This window comes from Pygocentrus nattereri, chromosome 10 (genome assembly GCF_015220715.1).
Source record: "Pygocentrus nattereri isolate fPygNat1 chromosome 10, fPygNat1.pri, whole genome shotgun sequence".
NCBI classification, from domain to species: domain Eukaryota; kingdom Metazoa; phylum Chordata; class Actinopteri; order Characiformes; family Serrasalmidae; genus Pygocentrus; species Pygocentrus nattereri.
Genome location: NC_051220.1, coordinates 2,367,319 through 2,388,209, shown reverse-complemented (window position 1 = coordinate 2,388,209; position 20,891 = coordinate 2,367,319). Strand labels below are relative to the sequence as shown.

The 20,891-nt window shown below is 41.9% G+C and overlaps 2 protein-coding genes across 3 annotated transcripts in view; one reads left to right on the top strand and one right to left on the bottom strand.

The window, feature by feature from the left end:
* The first annotated feature begins 6,302 nt into the window (after window positions 1–6,302).
* Window positions 6,303–16,478, top strand: ikzf5 (IKAROS family zinc finger 5). 2 transcript variants are annotated; one of them, XM_017683303.2, is made up of 6 exons: window positions 6,303–6,670; window positions 8,150–8,313; window positions 9,147–9,320; window positions 10,477–10,853; window positions 11,150–11,182; window positions 11,836–16,478. In XM_017683303.2, exons 2-6 carry the CDS (start codon window positions 8,181–8,183, stop codon window positions 12,406–12,408), a joined length of 1,290 nt encoding a protein of 429 aa, XP_017538792.1. In that variant the 5' UTR covers window positions 6,303–6,670; window positions 8,150–8,180; the 3' UTR covers window positions 12,409–16,478. The 2 variants fall into 2 exon arrangements, with proteins under 2 accessions (XP_017538792.1, XP_017538793.1); XM_017683304.2 differs by lacking the exon at window positions 11,150–11,182 and having other exon boundaries at window positions 6,305–6,670.
* Window positions 16,479–18,079: 1,601 nt separating this feature from the next.
* Window positions 18,080–20,891, bottom strand: part of LOC108411643 (deleted in malignant brain tumors 1 protein-like) — a 44,304-nt gene continuing 41,492 nt past the window's right edge. Inside the window, exons 41-43 of the mRNA XM_037541949.1 lie at window positions 20,448–20,839; window positions 18,819–19,063; window positions 18,080–18,213 (exon numbers count right to left, since the gene is read on the bottom strand). Coding sequence (XP_037397846.1) covers window positions 18,176–18,213; window positions 18,819–19,063; window positions 20,448–20,839 — 675 coding nt within the window. The 3' untranslated portion in view covers window positions 18,080–18,175. The remainder of the gene's footprint in view (window positions 18,214–18,818; window positions 19,064–20,447; window positions 20,840–20,891) is intronic.

Genomic DNA, 20,891 nt, shown 5'->3' with positions numbered 1-20,891 from the left:
ATATATATATATATATATATATATAATGTAGATGATGGTGAAATAGTTATAAATCTGAAAAAAGGCAAAAGGAACGCATTTCACCATAAAAGAAAATCTGTCCACAGTTTTCCATAGGAAAACAGGAATGCATTTCACTGTACAAGGAATATTTGTTTTGTGATAAAAGGAATTTATGATGTTTTTCCCCACACTGATCCACGTAAAAGGAATATACAGCATTGTAAAAGGAATTTATTTCACATTTTTCCAGGTAACATTTGTGTTGCTTTGTGAAAAAGAAGTTATTTCTTGATTTTGCTTGGATTTTTTATGATAAAAAGGAATGTATTCCATCATTTTTGATTCCTATGAATTTCAATGCAAAAGGAACAAATTCCTTTCTTGAAGCCACATATTTCATCATTTATTCCTATACTTTTCCATGTAAGAAGAACATGCTCCACTGAACAAGGAATTTTATTTGTCATATTTTCCCCATGATAATATAAATATAAAAGGAATGTAGTCCACTGGAAAAGGAAAGCTATATATTCCATTATTATATTCCCAAGTCAAATGAATGTATTCCATTCTAAAACCAACATATCCTGTGCTTTTTCCCCACAATTATCCTTGTTAAAGGAATGTGTTGTACAAAGAATTTCTTTCATCATTTTCCCCATGAATTTCCATGTAAAAGGAACATATTTCACTGCATTAGGAATGTATTCCATGACTCAATTCCCCTGTTTATTTAAATTAGACCTAAATGTCCAGGTAGAATATACAAATACTGTAAAAGGAAAGCGTGTCATGTTATTCTTTGATGATTTAAGCTTAATGAATCGTTATAACTACAGTTTAACCAATAATAAAGCTTGGAAGAAGCCACTGCTGTTGCTTAGTCATCTCGAAAAGATGAAACCCACCATTTTTAAAAAAATATCTGCATAATTAAACGGTTGATGTGTCAACAAAGTCATTCAGTGTGGTTTGATGTAAAATGCACCATTCTAGGGAATCTTACAAAGTCTGAAGTGGTCACAGTGGTGGTGATAGGAACCAGACGTCTGAGGAGTTTAATGCCTCTAAATGTAAACCTGGCAGAAAGTTATGCCATGAACTGGTTCTGAATCCTCAGCCTGACGTCTGCAGCACTGTTTACCAGCAGCTTAGTGATAAAGATTTTGGCCTAAAATGTATTTAAATCAACTTATTTTAACCAGTTTATGGTGGAAGGATCAAAGCAGGGTGTTAGAAGGCAAAATAGTCCCCAATGAAAACATTTTTTTTTCAGATTTATAACTATTTCACCATCATCTACATTATATATATATATATATATATATATATATATATATATATGTAAATCAGACGGTTCACTGTAGTAAATAAATGTTTTTACATAGTAAATAAAACGGCTACATCTGAGTTACGACCTCTGGTTCCTATCACCACCACTGTAAAGAAATCTGAGCCTGCAAGTTTCTCAACAATGAGCCACTTTTACATCAGACCCACTCTGAAAGACTCTGTTTACATCTCAACCACCGAATCAGAAATGATGCGTAGTAAATAAAATGGCTATATTTGGAAAATCATGGGAAAAATGACGGAATTACATTCCTTTTACAACTGAATGCATTCCTTTTACATGGAAAATCGTGGAATATGTTCCTTTTTACAGGTTTTATGCTTCTGTACTTTTAACTATTTAGAGCCGAGTAATTTTTTTGTAAAAGGAGAAGTTAAATTTGAATAAAAATAAAAGAAATATAGCAGCTTAAGTAAAAGAACTTTCCTTTTACAGTGCAGGACTGCATCAGTCACACCACTGATTAGATAAAATATCCCAATGAAGAGTCAAATAACCTTTAATCGCCTTGGCAACGTTTGCTGCATGTAAGGCTGAACTCCAGCTTTGACAACAATAAGTTTCCAACAGAAGGGCCCCACTTCAAAACCCTATTCATCTTTTTCAACTGACAAATTATTGTCACCCTGCTTGAATTATTTAAAGGGAAGTGGCTTCGCAGGAAACCTGAGCATAATTAAATTGCTATAAAATAACATTAGTGTTGACAGGCCATTAGGGACTGCTGTAATTGACTGCTTCAGGGGTCGTAGTTCAACTCGCCAAGGGTGGCTGTCATGTCTGAATTTGTCCCCAACAGTAAAGCGAAACCTGCAAAACAGAAAACATGATGTTTCATCACCTTTCGACCGGAATGCCGTTAAAGATTTAACCCTAATGTTCCTAATATTCCTGTTCTACTGTCATTTAGTTGAATTAAAACAGTTCATTTCGCCTGTTTGACGCACCAAAGAGAAAAACAACAAGACATAAAGCCTTAAAATACCAAGAGATATACATTCAGCGAGTTCTGAACAAAAAGCACTCTGATGTTTTAGTGGCTGACTGTGTTTTTACAGGATTTATTTGTGTTTAAAGGGTTTAACTTCAGGGTTTCCACACTGCGGTTAAATCCATATCTTGTTTTTATGCGCCATCTAGAGGCCGCTAGGCGAAAGGACACTCACTCTCCTGTGATTACCTTACAGCACAGAACAGTTTGCCTCCCTAACATCACAAAAGTTAAAATGATTTTAAAAATGACTTTTAGAATTTGAGGTCAAAAACCCTCGTCTATGAACACCGTGATGGAAATGTGATCCAATCACAACCTGTTACTGCGTTTGCATAAATGACTGTAATAAAGTTAAACAGTAAATGTAAATCTTATGCTGTGATCAATTACTGGGATCTGATGATGGACGTTTCTGGAATGAGGAATAAGCTGTGCGTCATATTTTTGTTTTGATTGGCCCTGTTTTGCTCATTAGAGATGGAGGTTGTAGCCAAACACACTAAACCTTTTCATGTAGAATCACTAAAAACAGATTTCATAAAGTAAATAAAATCAGAAAGATGATTTTATTACTTAGAAGAGCATAAAAATATGAATATGAAATAGCAAATGCTATGTCACGTGTGTGGATACCCTGCGTTAAAGGAACACATCATGGATGAAAAGCATAAGCATCCTTTCCCACGCTTTCTCCCAGTCCCTGTCCAATTCCCTTTCCCACCCACTGTCCCATTCTCTGTCCCACTCCCTTTCTCCCATTCCGTCTCATTCCCTTTACCACTCCCTGTTCCATTCCCTTTCCCTTTTCCACCCCCGTCCCGCTCCCTGTCCCATTCCCCTTCCCCTTCCTTGTCCCACCCCCTGTCCCATTTCCCTTCCCACTCCCTGTCCTACTCCCTTTCTCCCATCCCATCTCATTTCCTTTCCCACTCCCTTTTCCACCCCGTCCCATTCCCTTTCCCTTTTCCACCCCCATCCCACTCCCTGTCCCATTACCCTTCCCACTCCTTGTGTCCCACCCCCTGTCCCACTCCCTTTCTCCCATTCCCTCTCATTCCCTGTCCCATTCCCTTTTCCATGTCCTGTCCCATTCCCTTTCCCCTTTCCACCCCTGTCCCATTCCCCTTCCCTTGTCCCACTTCCTTCCGTCTCATTGCCTGTCTCACTCCCTGCCCTATTCCTGTCTTACACTGTCTCATTCCTCCTCCCAATCTGACCCATTCCCAGTCCTGACCCATTTCCTGTCTCCCAAACTCTGTTATATTCCCAGCCCACTCCTGTCCCATTCTGTCCCATTCCCTGTCACACTCTTCGTGTATCTGTAACTTTATATTTGCTTGCAAATGCTTTAGAGAGAATTAGCAGCTTTTCCTTCGAGGTCTACAAACAGTATTTAATGGAATTAGATCAGTTGTTGCATGACCACATATGTGGGCAGTAGGCAAAAGATTACCATCAACCCTGTAACCAACCTACAGCTAAGAGGCCTCATGACCTCTTATGATCTCAAAAACTGTTTCGCATTTTTCCTCCTGTAACACTTTTGAGGGTCCATTTTCCATAGAATGACCTGGTCACACTGCTTAGGACCTCCAAATCCCTGGCAACTGCCAATCAAAAACAATTTTAATACTACTGAAAGAGCGTTTGTTGACATTTTCAGAGAATCAGGCCGAGCTTCGACTCGTTCCTCCGTCACATGAACCGCGATCACTGGCAGCAAGGGTGTGTGTTACAGGGAGATTCTCGTTACACTGCAGCCCAGAGACGTGTCACCGTAGTGGATACAAAGCTCTCGGCCTAACCGGTCATTTGTCACACTCTCCTCAATGGCTTTCCTACAACTCTGACACAAATGGGGCAATGCGATCTTCAGCTAACTTCCCTGCTGTTTAAATATTAAACACTATGAAACATAAATGAGTCAATCCAGCTATTTAAAGTAATGCACTTGGTTCAAGTAGTCATCAAATTGTTCTTGGCATCTGACTGTGGATATACAGTACTGCATATAATAAGCCAGTAGATGATCACAGGATCATCAATACATTCAAAACAACTAAATAATAGTTCTTTATTAAGTTTGAGCAAAGAAAGCAACTCCTTCCTGGACTGAGAATAGTCCACCAACCAAAAATACCCAGCCAACAGCGTCCTGTGACCACTGATGAAGGACTAGAGGATGACCAACACAAACTGTGCAGCAGCAGATGAGCTGTCGTCTCTGACTTTACACCTACAAGGTGGACCGATGAGGTAGGAGTGTCTAATAGAGTGGACAGTGAGTGGACACAGTGTTTAAAAACTCCAGCAGCACTGCTGTGTCTGATCCACTCATACCAGCACAACACACACTAACACACCACCACCACGTCAGTGTTACTGCAGTGCTGAGAATGATCCACCACCCAAACAGTACCTGCTCTGTGAGGGTCCATGGGGGTCCTGACCACTGAAGAACAGGGTAACAGAGTATCAGAGAAACAGATGGACTACAGTCTGTAACTGTAGAACTACAGAGAGCAGCTATACAGTAAGTGGAGCTGATAAAGTGGACAGTGAGCATAGAAACAGGGATAATGTTAATCCCTGATCGGCGTAAAGTTGATAAGAAGTGCAACAATAGTTTCCTACGGCAGCTTTTATCTCATGAATCCATTCCATTAGTTACAACCTGGTGATCAGCTCAACAGCATCAAAACAGCCATTCACTGATAATCCCCCCTATAAATATGTCCTAATAAAATAGCAGCTTTAAAGAATATTGCATAGATGCTTCCTTGTTAATGGTATCTTGGGTACATTCTTCACTCCCATTAATCGAGGACTCGCTCGCCGGCGCCCTCTGCTGTTCAGCAGCCCTGTTTCTGATATAACGGGGGAAATAGGAAGCGGCCAGGCTCCTCATAAACATAGAAATGTTCCTGAAATGAATCCTTTTCTTTTTTTCCTGGTAATGTACATGTAAATGTTGAGCTGTTATGCATCCTACTGTCATTTACGTGCGTGTATTTATGATTATTTGCAATAAAAAAGAAAAAAAAGATGAGCTCTAAACATGGCGGCTCCCAATGCCACTCTTCACAATTAGAGTCCCCCAGCATGACAAAAGCCCAAACACGCTAGAATACATTTTATCTAACCTACCCGTAAAACCTACTTCGAGTAAATATATATATTTTTTTCCCACAGATTTAGAACAATTTAGATCTGTTTTCTAAAGTAATGTTAAGGTAAGATTGTGGTAAATCTGTTGTTAAAAAAAAGTTATTTTGTCTTTCATCTGCGTGCACCTCTCTGCCATGACTAGATTTTTAAGGTAAACCTTTATCCTAAAACGACCAGAAATAATTATTCGTAACCATTTAATGTTTGTTTTTTTTGTTTTTGTTTTTTTAAGAGACGCTGAAACACTTCAGACGTAAACAGCTCTGACGGTTTATTTAAAGGGGAAATCCTATGAAAAGCTATACCACATTTTTGCATAACCCCATCGTTGTAACATAAACAGACCTACACAGAGTAGCTTGATGTAAAGCGCTTCCTTGCAGAGACTCTTACTCAGATGTCTTTACAGTGGTGGTGATGGGAACCAGGGGCCACCCAACACAAACATAGCCATTTAATGTACTATCCAGAACCACCAGCGAGCCTACACCCACATCCTTGGTTCTGATGGTGGTAAAATAGTCATAAATGTGGGGTCTGTTTGGCCCCGTGTGCTGCGTGTGCCCCTCTACCACGAAATAAAGTCAAGCAAATGGACCAAAACAAAGGGCCGCGCATTCATAACCATATGGTGCGATAAACACGTCACACGTCTGGCTCATGTCATCACCATTGCTAAAAATACTAACCCAGTTTCATGAAAACGGCTTTAATGACGAGAAACGTGCAAAAAATGCTGGGATTCCACTTTAAGGAGTGAAGGTGGGAACGGAATGTTGCGGTGACGGGGACGTGGGGAAGAAATGCAGCGGTGCTCATGAGGTGCGAACTTTTAGCAGGAGCCGATTTGCCTTTGTTTTGATTTTTCGGGGGATTTTTTTGCCGCATTTACGGCTTCGTTTTCCAGAAAGCCGGTGGTAAACAGTTGATAAGTCACCGCAACGAGCCGAGAGCTTCGCTCACCGCGCTGTGTTGCGTAGAAGAGGCTGTACTGAAGCCGGTTAGCCAGTTAGCCAGCGACGAGCTAATGCTACAGCTACTCAGCCTGGCATGGAGAGAAACCTGCTGATCTGACCCTCTCCACCCGGATCGGACGCCGAACCGCTGTCTTATTCCCCCCGTACTATCTCGTCGAGACGGCCGGCTGAAAGGTAACGAACTTATGGACGCAGTTCTAGTTGAAAGCTGGCGAATGCTAGGGAGTTAGCCACCTAAATGCTAAGCTAACTGGCTAAAACAAATAGGTGGCTTAACTTACTAACGTCAGCCTTCGCTATCATAGCAACACCCGTTACCATGCCAACTGGACAGATAACCCGCTGTCTAGCTACCTGGACAGGTCTAACTACCTTAAAACACCTGTGTGAGTCTCAAAAGCTCTCCTTTTATTTTACCCCATCAGCACCAAGACGTGAAAGGACTCGCGTTTAGCTGCCCAGCCAGTTTTCTCCCTCTCTAAAAGCCATCGGGCACCTGCAGTTGTTGGTTTCTACTCACGCCCTGTGTTTGTTGTAGTGTTGTACGTCTGAATTTCTGTGACCAAATTGTAAGACAAATTATTCAGTAGCTGCATGAAATGAAGGTGCGTTTTGATTTGATTTATTTATTCTAATTTAGGTAAAAGTTCCCCTCAAAGGAACAGATCATGTGTTTTATGATCTCCACATATCACCATATGCTTACAATTTACTGCTGAGAGCCAAAAATCTCAGACACTCTTTGTGTTGTTTTCTAAAAGTGATGTTTCCAGAGCAGATCACTGAAGAGACGCCGTCTGTTTATAGTTTAGAGCCCAGATTTGAGGAAAAACGGGTCGACTTTCAGTAGAAAAACAAAGTTCAGCTTCTTTTATTATAAGGGTTTAAAATGACATCACTGTCTATTAGACTGGAGAGAAGAGCTACAGCCTCACACGACGCCCAGCTTCTGAACGGAGCTTATGGAATATGAACGTTATGAGGAACATGAAACGGTGAATTTGGTTCCAAAGAGTTTAAGATGCTACTTCTTTTCTATTCTCTTTATAGGGATTCTTGCCAGACTGAAAAGCAGTCGCCACAGCGGGGGATAAAATGTGAAAAGCAATGCACACAAGACTTTACTTTTCCGTTGTGACAGTCAGAATATGTGCCGAAATGAAAAACAAAACATGTTAAAAAGCAAAACCATAATTACATTTTCATGTTTGACCTCTTTGTTTTTTTTTTTTTGTGTGTGTCTTTAAAATGCAACCAGAAATGCAGGGCACATGCACAATCTGAAAAATGTGCCAAAATGAGAAGATCCATTACGTTGATTGTGTTGTTTTGAGTACTGCAGTTCGGAAAGCAATACAGTTGTGCCTTTGTTATATTTCAAGTCATGAAGTATTCAGTCCTGAATACTGAGGTCAGCATTTCATTTTTAAAATGCAAATCTTCATGCATTGTTTCTCAGTATGGAGGTCAAGCGATGTGAAAACCATGCAACAGAGATATTGTTTAGCATTTTGGCCACAACAGCAGTGATGGTTATTCAATTAGCACAAATTCCTTTCCTTAAATACGTCTATTTATGGTTGCAAGCGCAAAACGTACTGATGTTAGTTGTTGTTTGACCTGCTTTTCTGAACACCTTGATCCATTTTACAGGCATTGAACATAAACGGTCCTGATCTTTCCAATGGACGAAGAGAAGCCAGAGACGTTGGACTTTGTGAAGGACTTCCAGGAGTACCTTAGTCAGCAGACGCAACATGTCAACATGATATCAGGGTCTGTCAGTGGAGTAAAGGACACGGACGACATCCCGGAAGGTAACCCTTATATAGCGTATTATAACATCGTTCATTTATTTAAGCTATGATCAAAAACAACCATTAATTACACGTTATTCATTTTTTAGTGGAGGGGGTGGGGTGGGGTGGGGTGGTGTTGGGTGGGGCAGAAAGACGTATAATTATCAGATGACTGCGCGACACCCTCAACACATTTTTCAATATTCAGTGTGTGCGCCCCTCGCACTTATAACAGCCTCCATTCGTTTAAGGCGAGTTGCCTTCAGTTTTCTAAAATTGAATAAATTGTATTTTTCCACGCCTCCAAAGTTCAGTCTTGGAGGTTTTCAGACCAGTAGCATTGAGTTGTCTTCTCACAGTGAAAAGATGGACTGAAACCCCTACGGATTTTTGAACCTGATGCAAGAGTGTAGCTTGATTTTTCTCTTCTGCAAAAGTGTGAACGCTCTGAAGGTCCTTGAGGGCCGTTTTTAGAACCACTGTAATCCGCATAGTATGTGGTTCTGTCTAGGGAAGTGTGGTAATGTGATTTGGCCACATAATGTCTATGTGTGTGTGACTGAGTCAGATGGGAGTGGGTAGTCAGTTGATGCGTGGTTGTCATCATGTGATGGGGTGTTTACTGACATGGCAGTTCATACAGGATTAATATAACCTGCAATTATTTCCAGTAAAAACGTGAGGTGAGCTTACTGGACAACCGTAGATGTTTCACATTAATGTTAAGTGAGCATTCATATCAAGGGTATGCATTCATACTACCATCCATGGTAGTTTTGATTGTATGGCGGTTGTAGTCACAAGTCCTGGTGTATCTGGGATAATAGTGATGATCCCCCCCCCCTTTTTAGGTCTTGGACAGAATGGCCTGGAGCACCCAGCAGTGGACATGTCCCTGGAAGATGGCTCAGGCATGCTGGTGGATGGCTTTGAGCGTACCTATGATGGAAAACTCAAGTGCCGCTATTGTAATTATGCCACCAGGGGCACTGCAAGGCTTATAGAGCACATACGCATTCACACAGGTAAGTAGCTCAGTATAATTTTAATCAATACTGAAGTCACCTTTATTTATCACAATACACTTGAGGTCCACTTCATTATTTTTGGATAAACAAATTTCGTTTTATAACTTTTAAGCCTATATGTCTGAAAGAAAATAAATCTTTGAAGCAACATAAGACTGGTTTTCAAGATCACAAAAAAGACTATGATTCTTAATGATGATGCAGGTTTGTTGTGACAGCTGCCAGTAGTACTTCACACGTTTCACGCAACATTGGGAGAACAGCAAGAATAGTGATCGAGAATGGTGAGAATAGTAATGATGTTTAACCTTTTTAACTCCTTGGAACCGCCAGTGGTTCCGGAATGCACTTTGTCATATTCTTTACTTCATAACATTTAATATTTCATAACCTTCATTCAACAGGTGGGTGTCGTTTGAGAGCTATAACCACCTTCTTTCCAGTCAAATAGATGGTTGTTATTCTAAAACTTTAGAATACAAGAAGCTGAAAGCTGAGTTATTTGTATAAAACATACAAAGAGCGTCTAAGATTTTTGGCTTTAATCATATGGCATCATATTTGATCATAAAACACTTTCTGTTCATTTGAGGGGAGCGTTTACAAAAAAATGTATATGTCATGCAGTTACTGAATAATTTGCCCTATGATTTGTGCATTCAGATGGAAAAATCTAAATATACCCACGAGCATAAGAGGTTAAAGTCAAGCATGTGTGTCCTTTGCATTTGGCTCTATAGCAAAGGGGATAAGTTGCTGGCTTTACACGTTAGACCCAGGTTTAAACCCGCCTCAGGGAAGCACAACAATGCTATTATATTTAATATGGCTACTAGTGCTACATTCTCACCAATCTAAGTCACTCTTGCTCTGTGCACCTAATATAGTTTAATCATAGCTACATTGTGCATGTTGAGGATTCTGTTTTAAAGAATGGTTAATTGTGCAGTCCTGCATCACAGAATAGGCGATTAAATGATGTGGTGCCAAGAATGCAATCCTGGCAAATAAATTAATTGAGTCAAATCAAAATATAATTGGTTGCGGCAGCCTTTTTACTTCACAGGTTACTAGCTACTGTATTTCTGAACGAAGAATTGATGATTTGATGTATGATAACCTCTGTGTCCTGCTCTGTTCTCCATCTTCTCAGGCGAGAAGCCCCATCGCTGTCACTTATGCCCTTTTGCGTCTGCTTACGAGCGCCACCTAGAGGCACACATGCGCTCACACACAGGCGAGAAGCCCTATAAGTGTGAGCTGTGCTCCTTCCGCTGCAGTGACCGCAGTAACCTGTCCCACCACCGGCGCCGCAGGCACAAGCTGCTGCCCATGAAGGGTGCCCGCTCCTCTCTGTCCCACCGAAAAATGCTGAGCGTGCTACAGAAGAGGGGCAGCTCGTTAGCCTATGGCCGCAGACTCCTCGTCGTCAACAACCCCATGTCCATGGTGCTGCAGAAGCCCAGCTCTGACCAGCACCACCTTGGTGAATTTAGTCATGAGCTCCCGCCCCATGCCCACCTCCACCAGGTAGGGATCGAAAAGGTCTGAAATTGAAGAAGCAGTCAGTATCTTCTCTTCTCTTCTCTCCCACCCTTTCTCTTTCTCAGTGTTGCACACAAAAGCAGCTTGAGTTTACATTTCAGCAGCTAGTAGGCAGTCAGTGCATATGCGCTGATCAGGCGTAACATCCTGACCACCTCCATGTTTCTACGCTCACTGTCCACTTTATCAGCTCCACTTACTGTATAGCTGCTCTCTGTAGTTCTACAGTTACAGACTGTAGTCCATCTGTTTCTCTGATACTCTGTTACCCTGTTCTTCAGTGGTCAGGACCCCCATGGACCCTCACAGAGCAGGTACTATGTGGGTGGTGGATCATTCTCAGCACTGCAGTAACACTGACGTGGTGGTGGTGGTGTGCTATTGTGTGTTGTGCTGGCCTGAGTGGATCAGACGCAGCAGTGCTGCTGGAGTTTTTAAACACCTCAGTGTCCACCAACTAAAAATATCCAGCCAACAGCGTCCTGTGGGCAGCGTCCTGTGACCACTGATGAAGGACTAGAGGATGACCAACATAAACTGTGCAGCAGCAGATGAGCTGTCGTCTCTGACTTTACATCTACAAGGTGGACCGACAAGGCAGGAGTGTCTAATATAGTGGACAGTGAGTGGACACAGTGTTTAAAAACCCCAGCAGCACTGGAGTCCAGCATTTGCGATGATTCAGCACGTCACATTTTAATTGATAAGCATATGATAGTAAAGCAAGTGCAGAAAAATAACTTTTCCCAAGACTCCCTTAAGTTTCATAGCATGTGGTAAAAGTGCACAAAAAAAATACGATTTAAGCTCCGCCTTTGTTTTTGCTTGAGCCTACTATTTTTATTTTTATTAACAGTGGCCCTAAAACGCCGTCGTAGATGAGAGATGTTGTGCAGCTCTAAAAGAACCAGTAAGCTACTGACAAGGTACTAAAATAAAATGTAACCATATCAATCCCTACCACCAGGAGACCTATGATGGACTGGTCAAAGACCCGCAGACCACGGCCGGAGGCAGCTCCAGGAACGAGCAGGACCTTATTTTGGACAACCCACTCAACCAGCTGTCCACGCTTGCAGGCCAGCTCGCTAGCCTCCCTCCCGAAGCTCAGGGCGCTCCAGTATCACCAGGAGCCGAGTCTCTACCAGACGAGAAACCCACGTACCTCGTGCAGCAGCCGGTGACTGCTCCAGCAGCTGTCTCGGCTAGCGTGGCCCAAGCGTCCTCCCCGATTACCCCGGAGCCGCGGCCGGCGGCGCATAGCGGCTGCAGCCCCGGGGTGGGCCCCTGCAGCGAGCGAACCAGCACCCCCAGCGGCACCAACAGCCAGCCAGGGACCCCCACCCCAGGCCAGGACCCCCAGTTGCTCCACCACTGCCCACATTGCCACATCTACTTTCCCGATAACATCCTCTATACGATCCACATGGGCTGCCACGGCTACGAAAACCCTTTCCAGTGTAACATCTGTGGGCACAGGTGCAGAAACAAGTATGACTTTGCCTGCCACTTTGCCCGAGGCCAGCACAAGACTGACTGACAGAGGACTGGACAGCAGGACAGCACTGGCTGGGATTTGGCTCCTACTGTGTTCCCATTCAGCCCTACAGCAGGATTGTCCTCTTGGTGAGAAGTGGGAACCTGCTCTGTATTTTTATTTTTTTTTCCTTCACTTTTACAAGAATTAGAGGACATGCATTTTATTTATTTTGCGACGGTCTTTGCGGACGAGACGGTGGGGCAGCTACTGGACATCGTGCCTATATCTCACTGGTGTATTCAACAGACATAATCCTCTCATATTATGTGAATGCTAATAGTATTGAATTGAAATTTGTGGTCCATGAAGTGCTTTCGAGACGTAGACTTAGGCCCATGAAAGGAGCAGGAAGGCACAGCTTGATGGTAGTTATTGTTGAGAGTGTTGTTTGTGGGTATTAGTGCATTCCTTCTGATAAAACAGTAAAGCCTCGGTTTCCCCCCCAAAAATACGAAGGTACTCATGAGTTTCAGTTATCCTGAGAGCATCTGCATTGCTTTTGCCTCAACTCGTTTTTATATGCTAGAGTTAGGTGAACAGTGCCTGAAATAATTTCCATATAGCCTTGATCAACGTGGGAATGTTTTACAGTTTGTGTGTGACATATCTGAAACAACTGCCCCCTGAAGAGCAGCATATCCTGCTATAGTTGTTGCTGTTTATGTAGATGTAGAAATGAATGCAAAACGCCTGAATATTTGGCTCTTTTTTTTATAAGAGTTACGAAAGTGAACCTATCACCTTTTTTCTCAATGGAATTCTTCCTTAGAGAGACACCCCTCACCCTTGGTGCCATTGCTTTACTGCTAGTTCTAGGAGGCACTGCATCTGATGATCTCATACCAGGGCATCATTCTTTTTGTACCTTTAAGTATGCGCACAGGTGTATTTGGACCCAGCAGAAGGGCTATAGCAAAGTTCAAGCATTTTAAAACAGTAAAGTTAGTTAAATGACCATGTAAAGTGAGTTCAAATCTGAAGAGAACGTTTATGTAATGCAGTCGTTAAGATGTAAAAGCAGTAATTATTCAAAGTGGTTTGATGTGAAATGCAGTATTCAGCGAGTCAGAATTGCTCACAGCGGTGATGGGAACCAGACATCTGAAGCCTTTAATGCATTTGAAAGCCTCCTTACGTTATTACATGAAAATTGTTATGCAAATCGTTTCCTGAGGCTTGAGACTTTCATACACCAACACACGCTTATTCTTCTGGGTCGCAGGGGGCGCTGGAGCCCATCCCTGTGGCGAAGGATGTTGTGCAAAATAGTCCTCATAGAATAAATTCCAGATTCACCACTATTTACTACTGTGAACGTCTACAGATTCAGGTAAGTGTAGGCTCGCTGGTGGTTTTGGATGGTAGATAAAGTGGCTATATTTGAGTCGTAGACTTGTGATCCCTGGTTCCTATCAGCACCACTGTAAAGACATCCGAGTCGGTACGTTTCTCTGCTGAGAAGCGTTCCACATCAGACCACTCTGAATGACTTTGTACACCTGAATGATTTAAATAAATAAATCGAAATTCAATGCAATTCCTCTTTAATGCGTCACGCAAGCCAAACCAAGCACGTGTCCTGCTACTCCAGGCTGCGAGCTGCAGTTCATTTCTAACAGTAGAGTGTGTGAATAATCAAAGCTTGGTTCTTGTAGATTGCTACGTTTTAGTGTTCAGACTGATATTTAAACCCAAAGAAGTAATACGGATCAGAAAGTCGCAACTAGGCCTCGCATGATGATTCCAGCTGACTGTAGGGGCCAAACCCAATATGCTGGGTGTGCTTTTATCAAGTTGTTCAGTGGATCTTATGAATGGAACAGGGTGTTTAGGTTTAGTCATATGCAAAAGCTTGAACACGCCTGGTCAAATCGGGTTTTGTCCGATTTCCGAGCGCGTACGATGAGTTAACACATCCTCTACGGTGAACAAACTAAGCGTGCAATTTTTTTTTTGCTCGGGTTTCTGTTCGTTTCTGTTGGAAATACGGAACGTTGGACCTTTTCTAATAACTTTTGCACAGCCTACATTTTGTTTGAATGTTTCCAATGTGTAAAAATCAGCAAACAGACAGTAATGGTGCGTTAAAATGTGCGGACTAGAGGGTGTGTTAACTTTTGCACACGGCTGTGTTTGGCACGTGTACTAGCTGGCCAGTTGTCCAGAGCACTATGGGGCTTATTCTGATTGGTTAACTCATTTTAGAGCCGTGTGATCCATTTGACTGGAAAAGCCTAATTGAGCATTTCTTCAGGTTCTTGTCGGCAGTGCTGAGGTTTATTATTATTATATTATTGTTATTATTATTATTATTATTATTATTATTATTATTAGTCGGAGTTGGTTAGGGGTTGAACCAAACAAGTATTGGTATAATATCATTAAATTATGAGAGCAGAGCCTTTGAAGTGCATCAAAGTCTCTAGCTATCGTTCTTGCTTTTAGGTTCTAGCCACAGGGAATTCAGCGTTCTGCACGGGCTTCTGACCTGTTTATTTACAGCAATAGTAATTCCATCCCTCTGTTTTAATACTGCTGTTAACATGCACTCGCCAACAACTAGGAGCAGTATATAGTATTGCGCTTGCTTTTGTCTCTAGGCCAGCCTCACTGAGCTAAAACATTGAGTAAAGTCTGAGGTTTACATACACTATATGGCCAAAAGTATGTTGACACTTGACCATCACATCTAGGTTTCGGAGCATCTGTGGGAATTCATGCCCATTCTGTCAAAAGAGCATTTCTAAGGCCAGGCACTCTTGTTGAATGAGAAGGCCTGACTTCCATTCCATCCCAAAAATGTTCAGTGAGGTGGTTGTGGTCAGGGCTCTGTGCAGGCTGCTGGAGTGGTTCTGCATGAAACCTGGCAGACCATGTCTTTTTGGAAACCTAGCCCCAGACCATTATCCCTCCTCCACAAACTTTACTGTTGCCACTATGCGTTCCGTTAGATAGTCCTCTCCTGGCATCCTCCAAAACCCAGATTCGGCCTTCAGACTGCTAGATAGTGAGGTGTGACTCCACTCCAGAGTCCAGTGGCGGTGCCTTTCACCTCTCCAGCGGACACTTGGCACGGCGCATAGTGGTCTTATTTTTCTGCACCGTGTGTTTCAGCACTTTGGCCTTTGAGGCTGAGCTGCTGTTGCTCCTAGACTAGGGTTGGGTGATGAAACGAAAACGATAATTATTGCGATATAACTTTCCTCGATAGAGCTATAAGACATGGTCAATGAATTTTCGATATAATAGAGCCTTCTCACACTTCCACGCTCTACCGACAGCCCGGGTGGCATTTTCTACTGCAAGGAAAGCGACACTACTCTGCTGTCGCCAGGAGAGGGCGCACTTTTGACAGGATAAGAGTCTCGCATTTTGGTGTAGTGAAGTAAAATGTACAAATATGATCAAAACTCGTGTTAAAACAAAATCTGCATTTCACCGAATTGGTTATTTACTGTTCTTCTGTCTTGGTGTGATGAAATGCAATGAAGACCTGAATAAGGACCACAGTATTGGAATACTGGCACCCTGAACAGTGTGCTCGAGCATCCGTGCACATCCCTACTGGATTCACATAGATGGATGACGAGGGCATGTTAATAAGTGTTGTATTGGAGGGCATATATTAAGTTAGAAGCTGGAAATGAGGGGTTTTCCTCTTTAGGAAGAAATGTTGGGAATTGTGGTTGTCTTGGGTTTCTAGTAAAGGTATAATGGCTATATTTTAGCAGTGAGAGCTTGTATGTCCTGCAAGACTGTCCTGATGTATCACTGTATCATTGTAAATGATTGGTGGTTGTGTTTTTTTGTTTTTTTTGTGCAATGTGTGCTCACTGCCAAAATATATCCTCAACATCCATCACTTTATCTTACTCTCTCTCTCTGTCCCCTACCTGAGGTGCCATGGTGTAAATGTCATTTGTAATGTTGGATCCTTTTGTGGTGCTATAATCGAGACATTTCATAAGCCTGTTAAGCATAATGAACTAAATTAACATGTAGGTATTGTATAACATTTTCTGGTGAAATCGGTGTTGAATGTCAATAAATTGAAATTATGCTACGAGTTATTGCAAGTGATCCTGACATCAATTATATTCAAAAGGTAACGCTGCATCCCAGAGCCCGTACCAAATTTATTTTTCCCATTAAAGAGTTTGATGTATAAAGAAAACGATGTCAGTTTCAAAACATACCATTCATGCCCGAGCTCATACGGTTCATATATGGAAAATAAGCTGCAAAAAATGGCGCATTTTAAATTCATAGTTTTTTGTGATGTCCACATGTTTGCATCTGCCTGTTCAGCCCATGGACCAGGGGTGTCCAAACTTTTCGCAACGAGGGCCAGATTGTGTTGAGGCCGACATATTGTTGACAAATGATTCAAAATATTAACTTGTAGAGAGGAGAATTACCAGAGCTGGTTTATGAGGAGCCTGGCCACTTCCTATTTCCCCTATTATATCAAAAACGGGGCTGCTAAACAGCAGAAGGTGCCCACAAGCAATTCCTAAATGAATGGGAGGAAATAGAGCTCAAACTAAAAAAAAAAAGTCTCTAATCACAACTTTCCTTTAAATTTAAAAAGTAGAAGGATATATTTCACCAAAAAAATCTCACTTTGCATGTTTCCTTTTCTCTACAGCAAACGGGTTTTGGGCAGCAGGCTGATGTAGTAGTTGTATTCAATTATTAACAATGATTGTTAATTCTGAGTAAGCACTGTATGTAAATTACAGCATTCCTTAACAGTGGGAAACTTTGAACAAGAACGAGAAGTACGATGGCAGATTCGTACTGAATTAAAATCACGGAGTTCTTCGGTAATCACTCAACTTACACCACGTTCCCAGATAATACTAATCCAGCTCAAATAGGGTTTAAGAGTGAAGAACAGGACCTGATTTGTTGCCCTCATTCAAAAAGCAGTCAGGGCTGAAACACTCCTTATAACTGTAGGTGTGAATGGGTGGGGCTAAACTTATGTAGGCAGAATCATAAGCTGCATTCCATTCCACAGGGTTCCTAAGCACTACCATTATGTTCCCTACACACTTCCCTACATAGATTAGCACCTTCCCAAACAGAGCTGAAGTCTATCTGCCTTAGTAGCTGCATTTGGTAAGTTAAATGAACCCTAATGCAAGCCTATTTGCCAGTTAGCCGCACAACGTGCTGTTATTGTTTGGAAGTGTTTTGCTTGTTGCATAATGCTGATGTAAGCACTTGGGCGATGTTTCGATCTAGGATATTTTGGGGTAGTTTGGGGAAATTTGGCCCATTAAATCATGTCAAAATTAAATGACTGAACCTGTAAACTAATCCAGTTTGAATAGAGCTTTAAAGGCATAGCAACAAAACTGTGTTTAAATCTGAAGGACAAAGGAAGTTTGGAAAACGGCCAAGTAAAAATGAATCATGACTGTTTTAAAACCACACAAATGACCTCAAGTAAACTAAAAACACATTAAAAGTGGGAGCAAAAGTTGGATTTGGCCATAATTCAGTTCCAGCCCTATTTTAAGTCATATGTCAGCAGTATATGAAATCTGGCTTGCATGCATTTTCTTGGTAGAAGCAATGTAAACAGTGCCAATAGGTAGTCGTAACAATGCACAGCAAGTAATGCTTCATCACAATACAAAATAATTTAAAAGCAAGAAACGAGTTTGCCTTTTGGAAATTTGCTTTATTAGAAGTGAGTACGTAAATGCGCCATTTGAAAAAGAGATAAGAGATTGCTTCTAAAGGGAGTAAAGTGAGCTCAGTCTTCTTTCTCAAGCTTGATAGCAGAATCTGCACCTGGGGATCGAAAACATCAATATCAGCTCTTCGTTCAGGGCATCAAATCCTACATGAGATAAAACAGGTAATAAAAAAAGCATATTCTGTCTGCACAATGTTTGTCCGATATATGTGTCCAAAAGTATCCAGACATTCCTTCCCGTTAATGGCTGCCCACAGAATTTGGCTTCACCATGAAGTTTTGTTCATCACCACATTGATAAGTTTTTTGAAAGGTTTATTCATTTTGTATGTGCGAATCTAAGGAAGGAAAAACTAGATGGGTATAAAGTTCCCCAGCATTGGGCTGTAGAGCAGTGGAACTGCTCTTTTTAGTGGTGATGCATCATCCAATATCTTTGGGATGAGCTGCAATGATCCAACAGCAGCACCTGACTTCATGCTCTTAAGGCTGAATGCAATCAGATCCTCACAACAATGTTCCAATAACTATCTAAGTTTTCTCAGAAGACTACTGCCCTTGATTTCAAAAGAAATGTTGGATGAGCAGATGTCTACAAACTTTTGGTCATATAGTATATGTTTTTTATTTACAACAACTGGTACTAACGTTATGGTAACATTCCAAACACACTGTAAGATGCAAGAGGAAATTTAGAAACCTTTGAGGGTGATTGGCCCCAGTGTGACCGTTTCAGTGTGGTGGGAGGAGTCAAGGGATCTCCTGTTGCGCATGCGGCAGCCTTGGCGACAGCGGGAGTTGAAGTCGTTGTCAGCGCAGACGACCACCCTACACTGCAGGAAGACGTAGGAATGAGTCCGCAGGAACTTGAAGGCCCTGAAACGGAACTGAGCGTAGTACTGCCTCCCATTGGTGTATATGTGGACCGTGTTGTCCTTCGCACAGCTAAAAGAAAACAGTAAAGAAGATGAAAGATTACATCTACTTTGAAGTGTATACCAATTAGATGAATGAAGTCTTGGATGTGGGCTATACTGCATCCAAAGACGTCTGACTTCTGATTGCTACTTTAACCTTCTTTTCAAAAAGGTGTTTGACAAAGCCCAGTAATGATTGCAGGCGACTTAATGTGGCCCTGCACAATGCTGACCTAATGTGAAGTATGCTGGTTGGAAATTTTGTCCAACTTTCTTTCATTGTCACTGTCACAGGTGGCTGCAGTTTTTAAAGTCAGGCACTGTAGTTGCTCTTCATCACAAGCTACAAAACGCCAGAATATAGTCAGAATATATGCCAGAATATAGTCAAGTCAAGATTTATATATTTGTATAGTGCTTTTTACAACAGGTGTTGTCACAAAGCAGCTTTATGGAAAAAAATCCGGATACGAGCCCCCATGAGAAAGTGACAAGGAAAAACTCCCTAAGAGCAAGGTGAAGAAACCTTGAGAGGAACTAAGACAAAAAGGGAACCCATCCTGCTCTGGTCAACAAAGGACAGCAAATAGCAGAGAATAAGGTTTGACCATCGGTATAAGGTATGGAAAAGGGGAAAAGCGGGACCAGTCATCTGCAGTTCACACTGACCAACAAGTCAGGCTAAGTCGAAAACCAACAAAGCCATAGTAAGCCCGCAGTAAAGCCCAGTAGGAACAGAGGTTAGGGAAGATGTGTAAAAATATAACTGCAGATGTCTTTGAAGAACTGAAAGCAAAAAAAAAGAAAGATGGCTATAATAAACTTGAAGGGTGGAAAAATTATTTTAGCTGTAGAGGCTTCAGTGTAATTTTCTGTTAAATATATTTCCTAAAAATAAAACATTTTTACTTAATAACCACCTGGAATGGGAGCTAAATAATTGGGTCTTCTCTGACTTTAGCACAATACTGTATATATGGTAGGTGTATCTGGTAAGACGGCCAGTGTAGATTCAAAGTAGTCGTCCCTAATAAACCAGTGTACAATTTAGTGTACCATGATGGTTCAACACTTGTGGCTCCCAATTCTGATCCTGTACTGTTCCTGTTTTACTGATCCTGTTTTTTACCTTATCTGCTAAAACAACTCAGGAAAGGTTTGATAATGAGCTGATTAGTTGGATCAGCTATTTTGCAGCTGGTAAAAACCCTTGCAAGGCTGGGGTACTCCAGGATCAGGACTAAATCTACATGATTCTGAAAACTGGACATACATGAACATCCACTACATGAGTTGAAAGTCAAGTCTAAACAATATGTAATTGCACCACTCATGATAATCAGACCAGTACAGAAGAACATTGTACTTGTCCTAGGGACTGTGATGGACAGTTCTGCCTCCGACTCTCTTACCCGTTTTGGATCAGGGTGTAGGAGCGAGCCTTGAAGTCATGGTTGGGAGAGGCCACACAACTGTCCACCAGGAGGTTCAGGGTGTTGTCCGCTTTGCTGAGCTGCACCTGAACATACAGGTACTGATCGAGCCTGACCTTGTAGGGAAATTCAAGTATAGGGTAGGAGAAGCTTCTGGAATGGTAGAAGGCCATGCTGGTATTAAAGTGGCCTGTGCCAGAGATGGTGCTGTTGATCGTCACTTCGGTCTTGCAGACTGTCCCTACTGTGGTGTCCTGCCCCTTGTGGCAGTTGACGCTCAGTAGGAACTCTTCGACCTGCCGTGTGATCTCGCCTGACTTTGATTGTGCCACTTGCACATGGTTACTGTAGACAACGCGTCCATTCTTGGTCTAAAAGGAGGAAAAAAAGCATAATGTAAACCAATAAGTCACATTCTGACAA

What these genes read in the sequence shown, in the direction of transcription:
- ikzf5 (XM_017683303.2), top strand. Translation starts at nt 8,181, where the DNA reads ATGGACGAAGAGAAGCCAGAGACGTTGGACTTTGTGAAGGACTTCCAG. An exon ending in CCCATGCCCACCTCCACCAG is followed by an intron (nt 10,854 to 11,149) that starts GTAGGGATCGAA and finishes CCTGTTCTTCAG; the next exon opens with TGGTCAGGACCCCCATGGAC. An exon ending in CATGGACCCTCACAGAGCAG is followed by an intron (nt 11,183 to 11,835) that starts GTACTATGTGGG and finishes CCCTACCACCAG; the next exon opens with GAGACCTATGATGGACTGGT.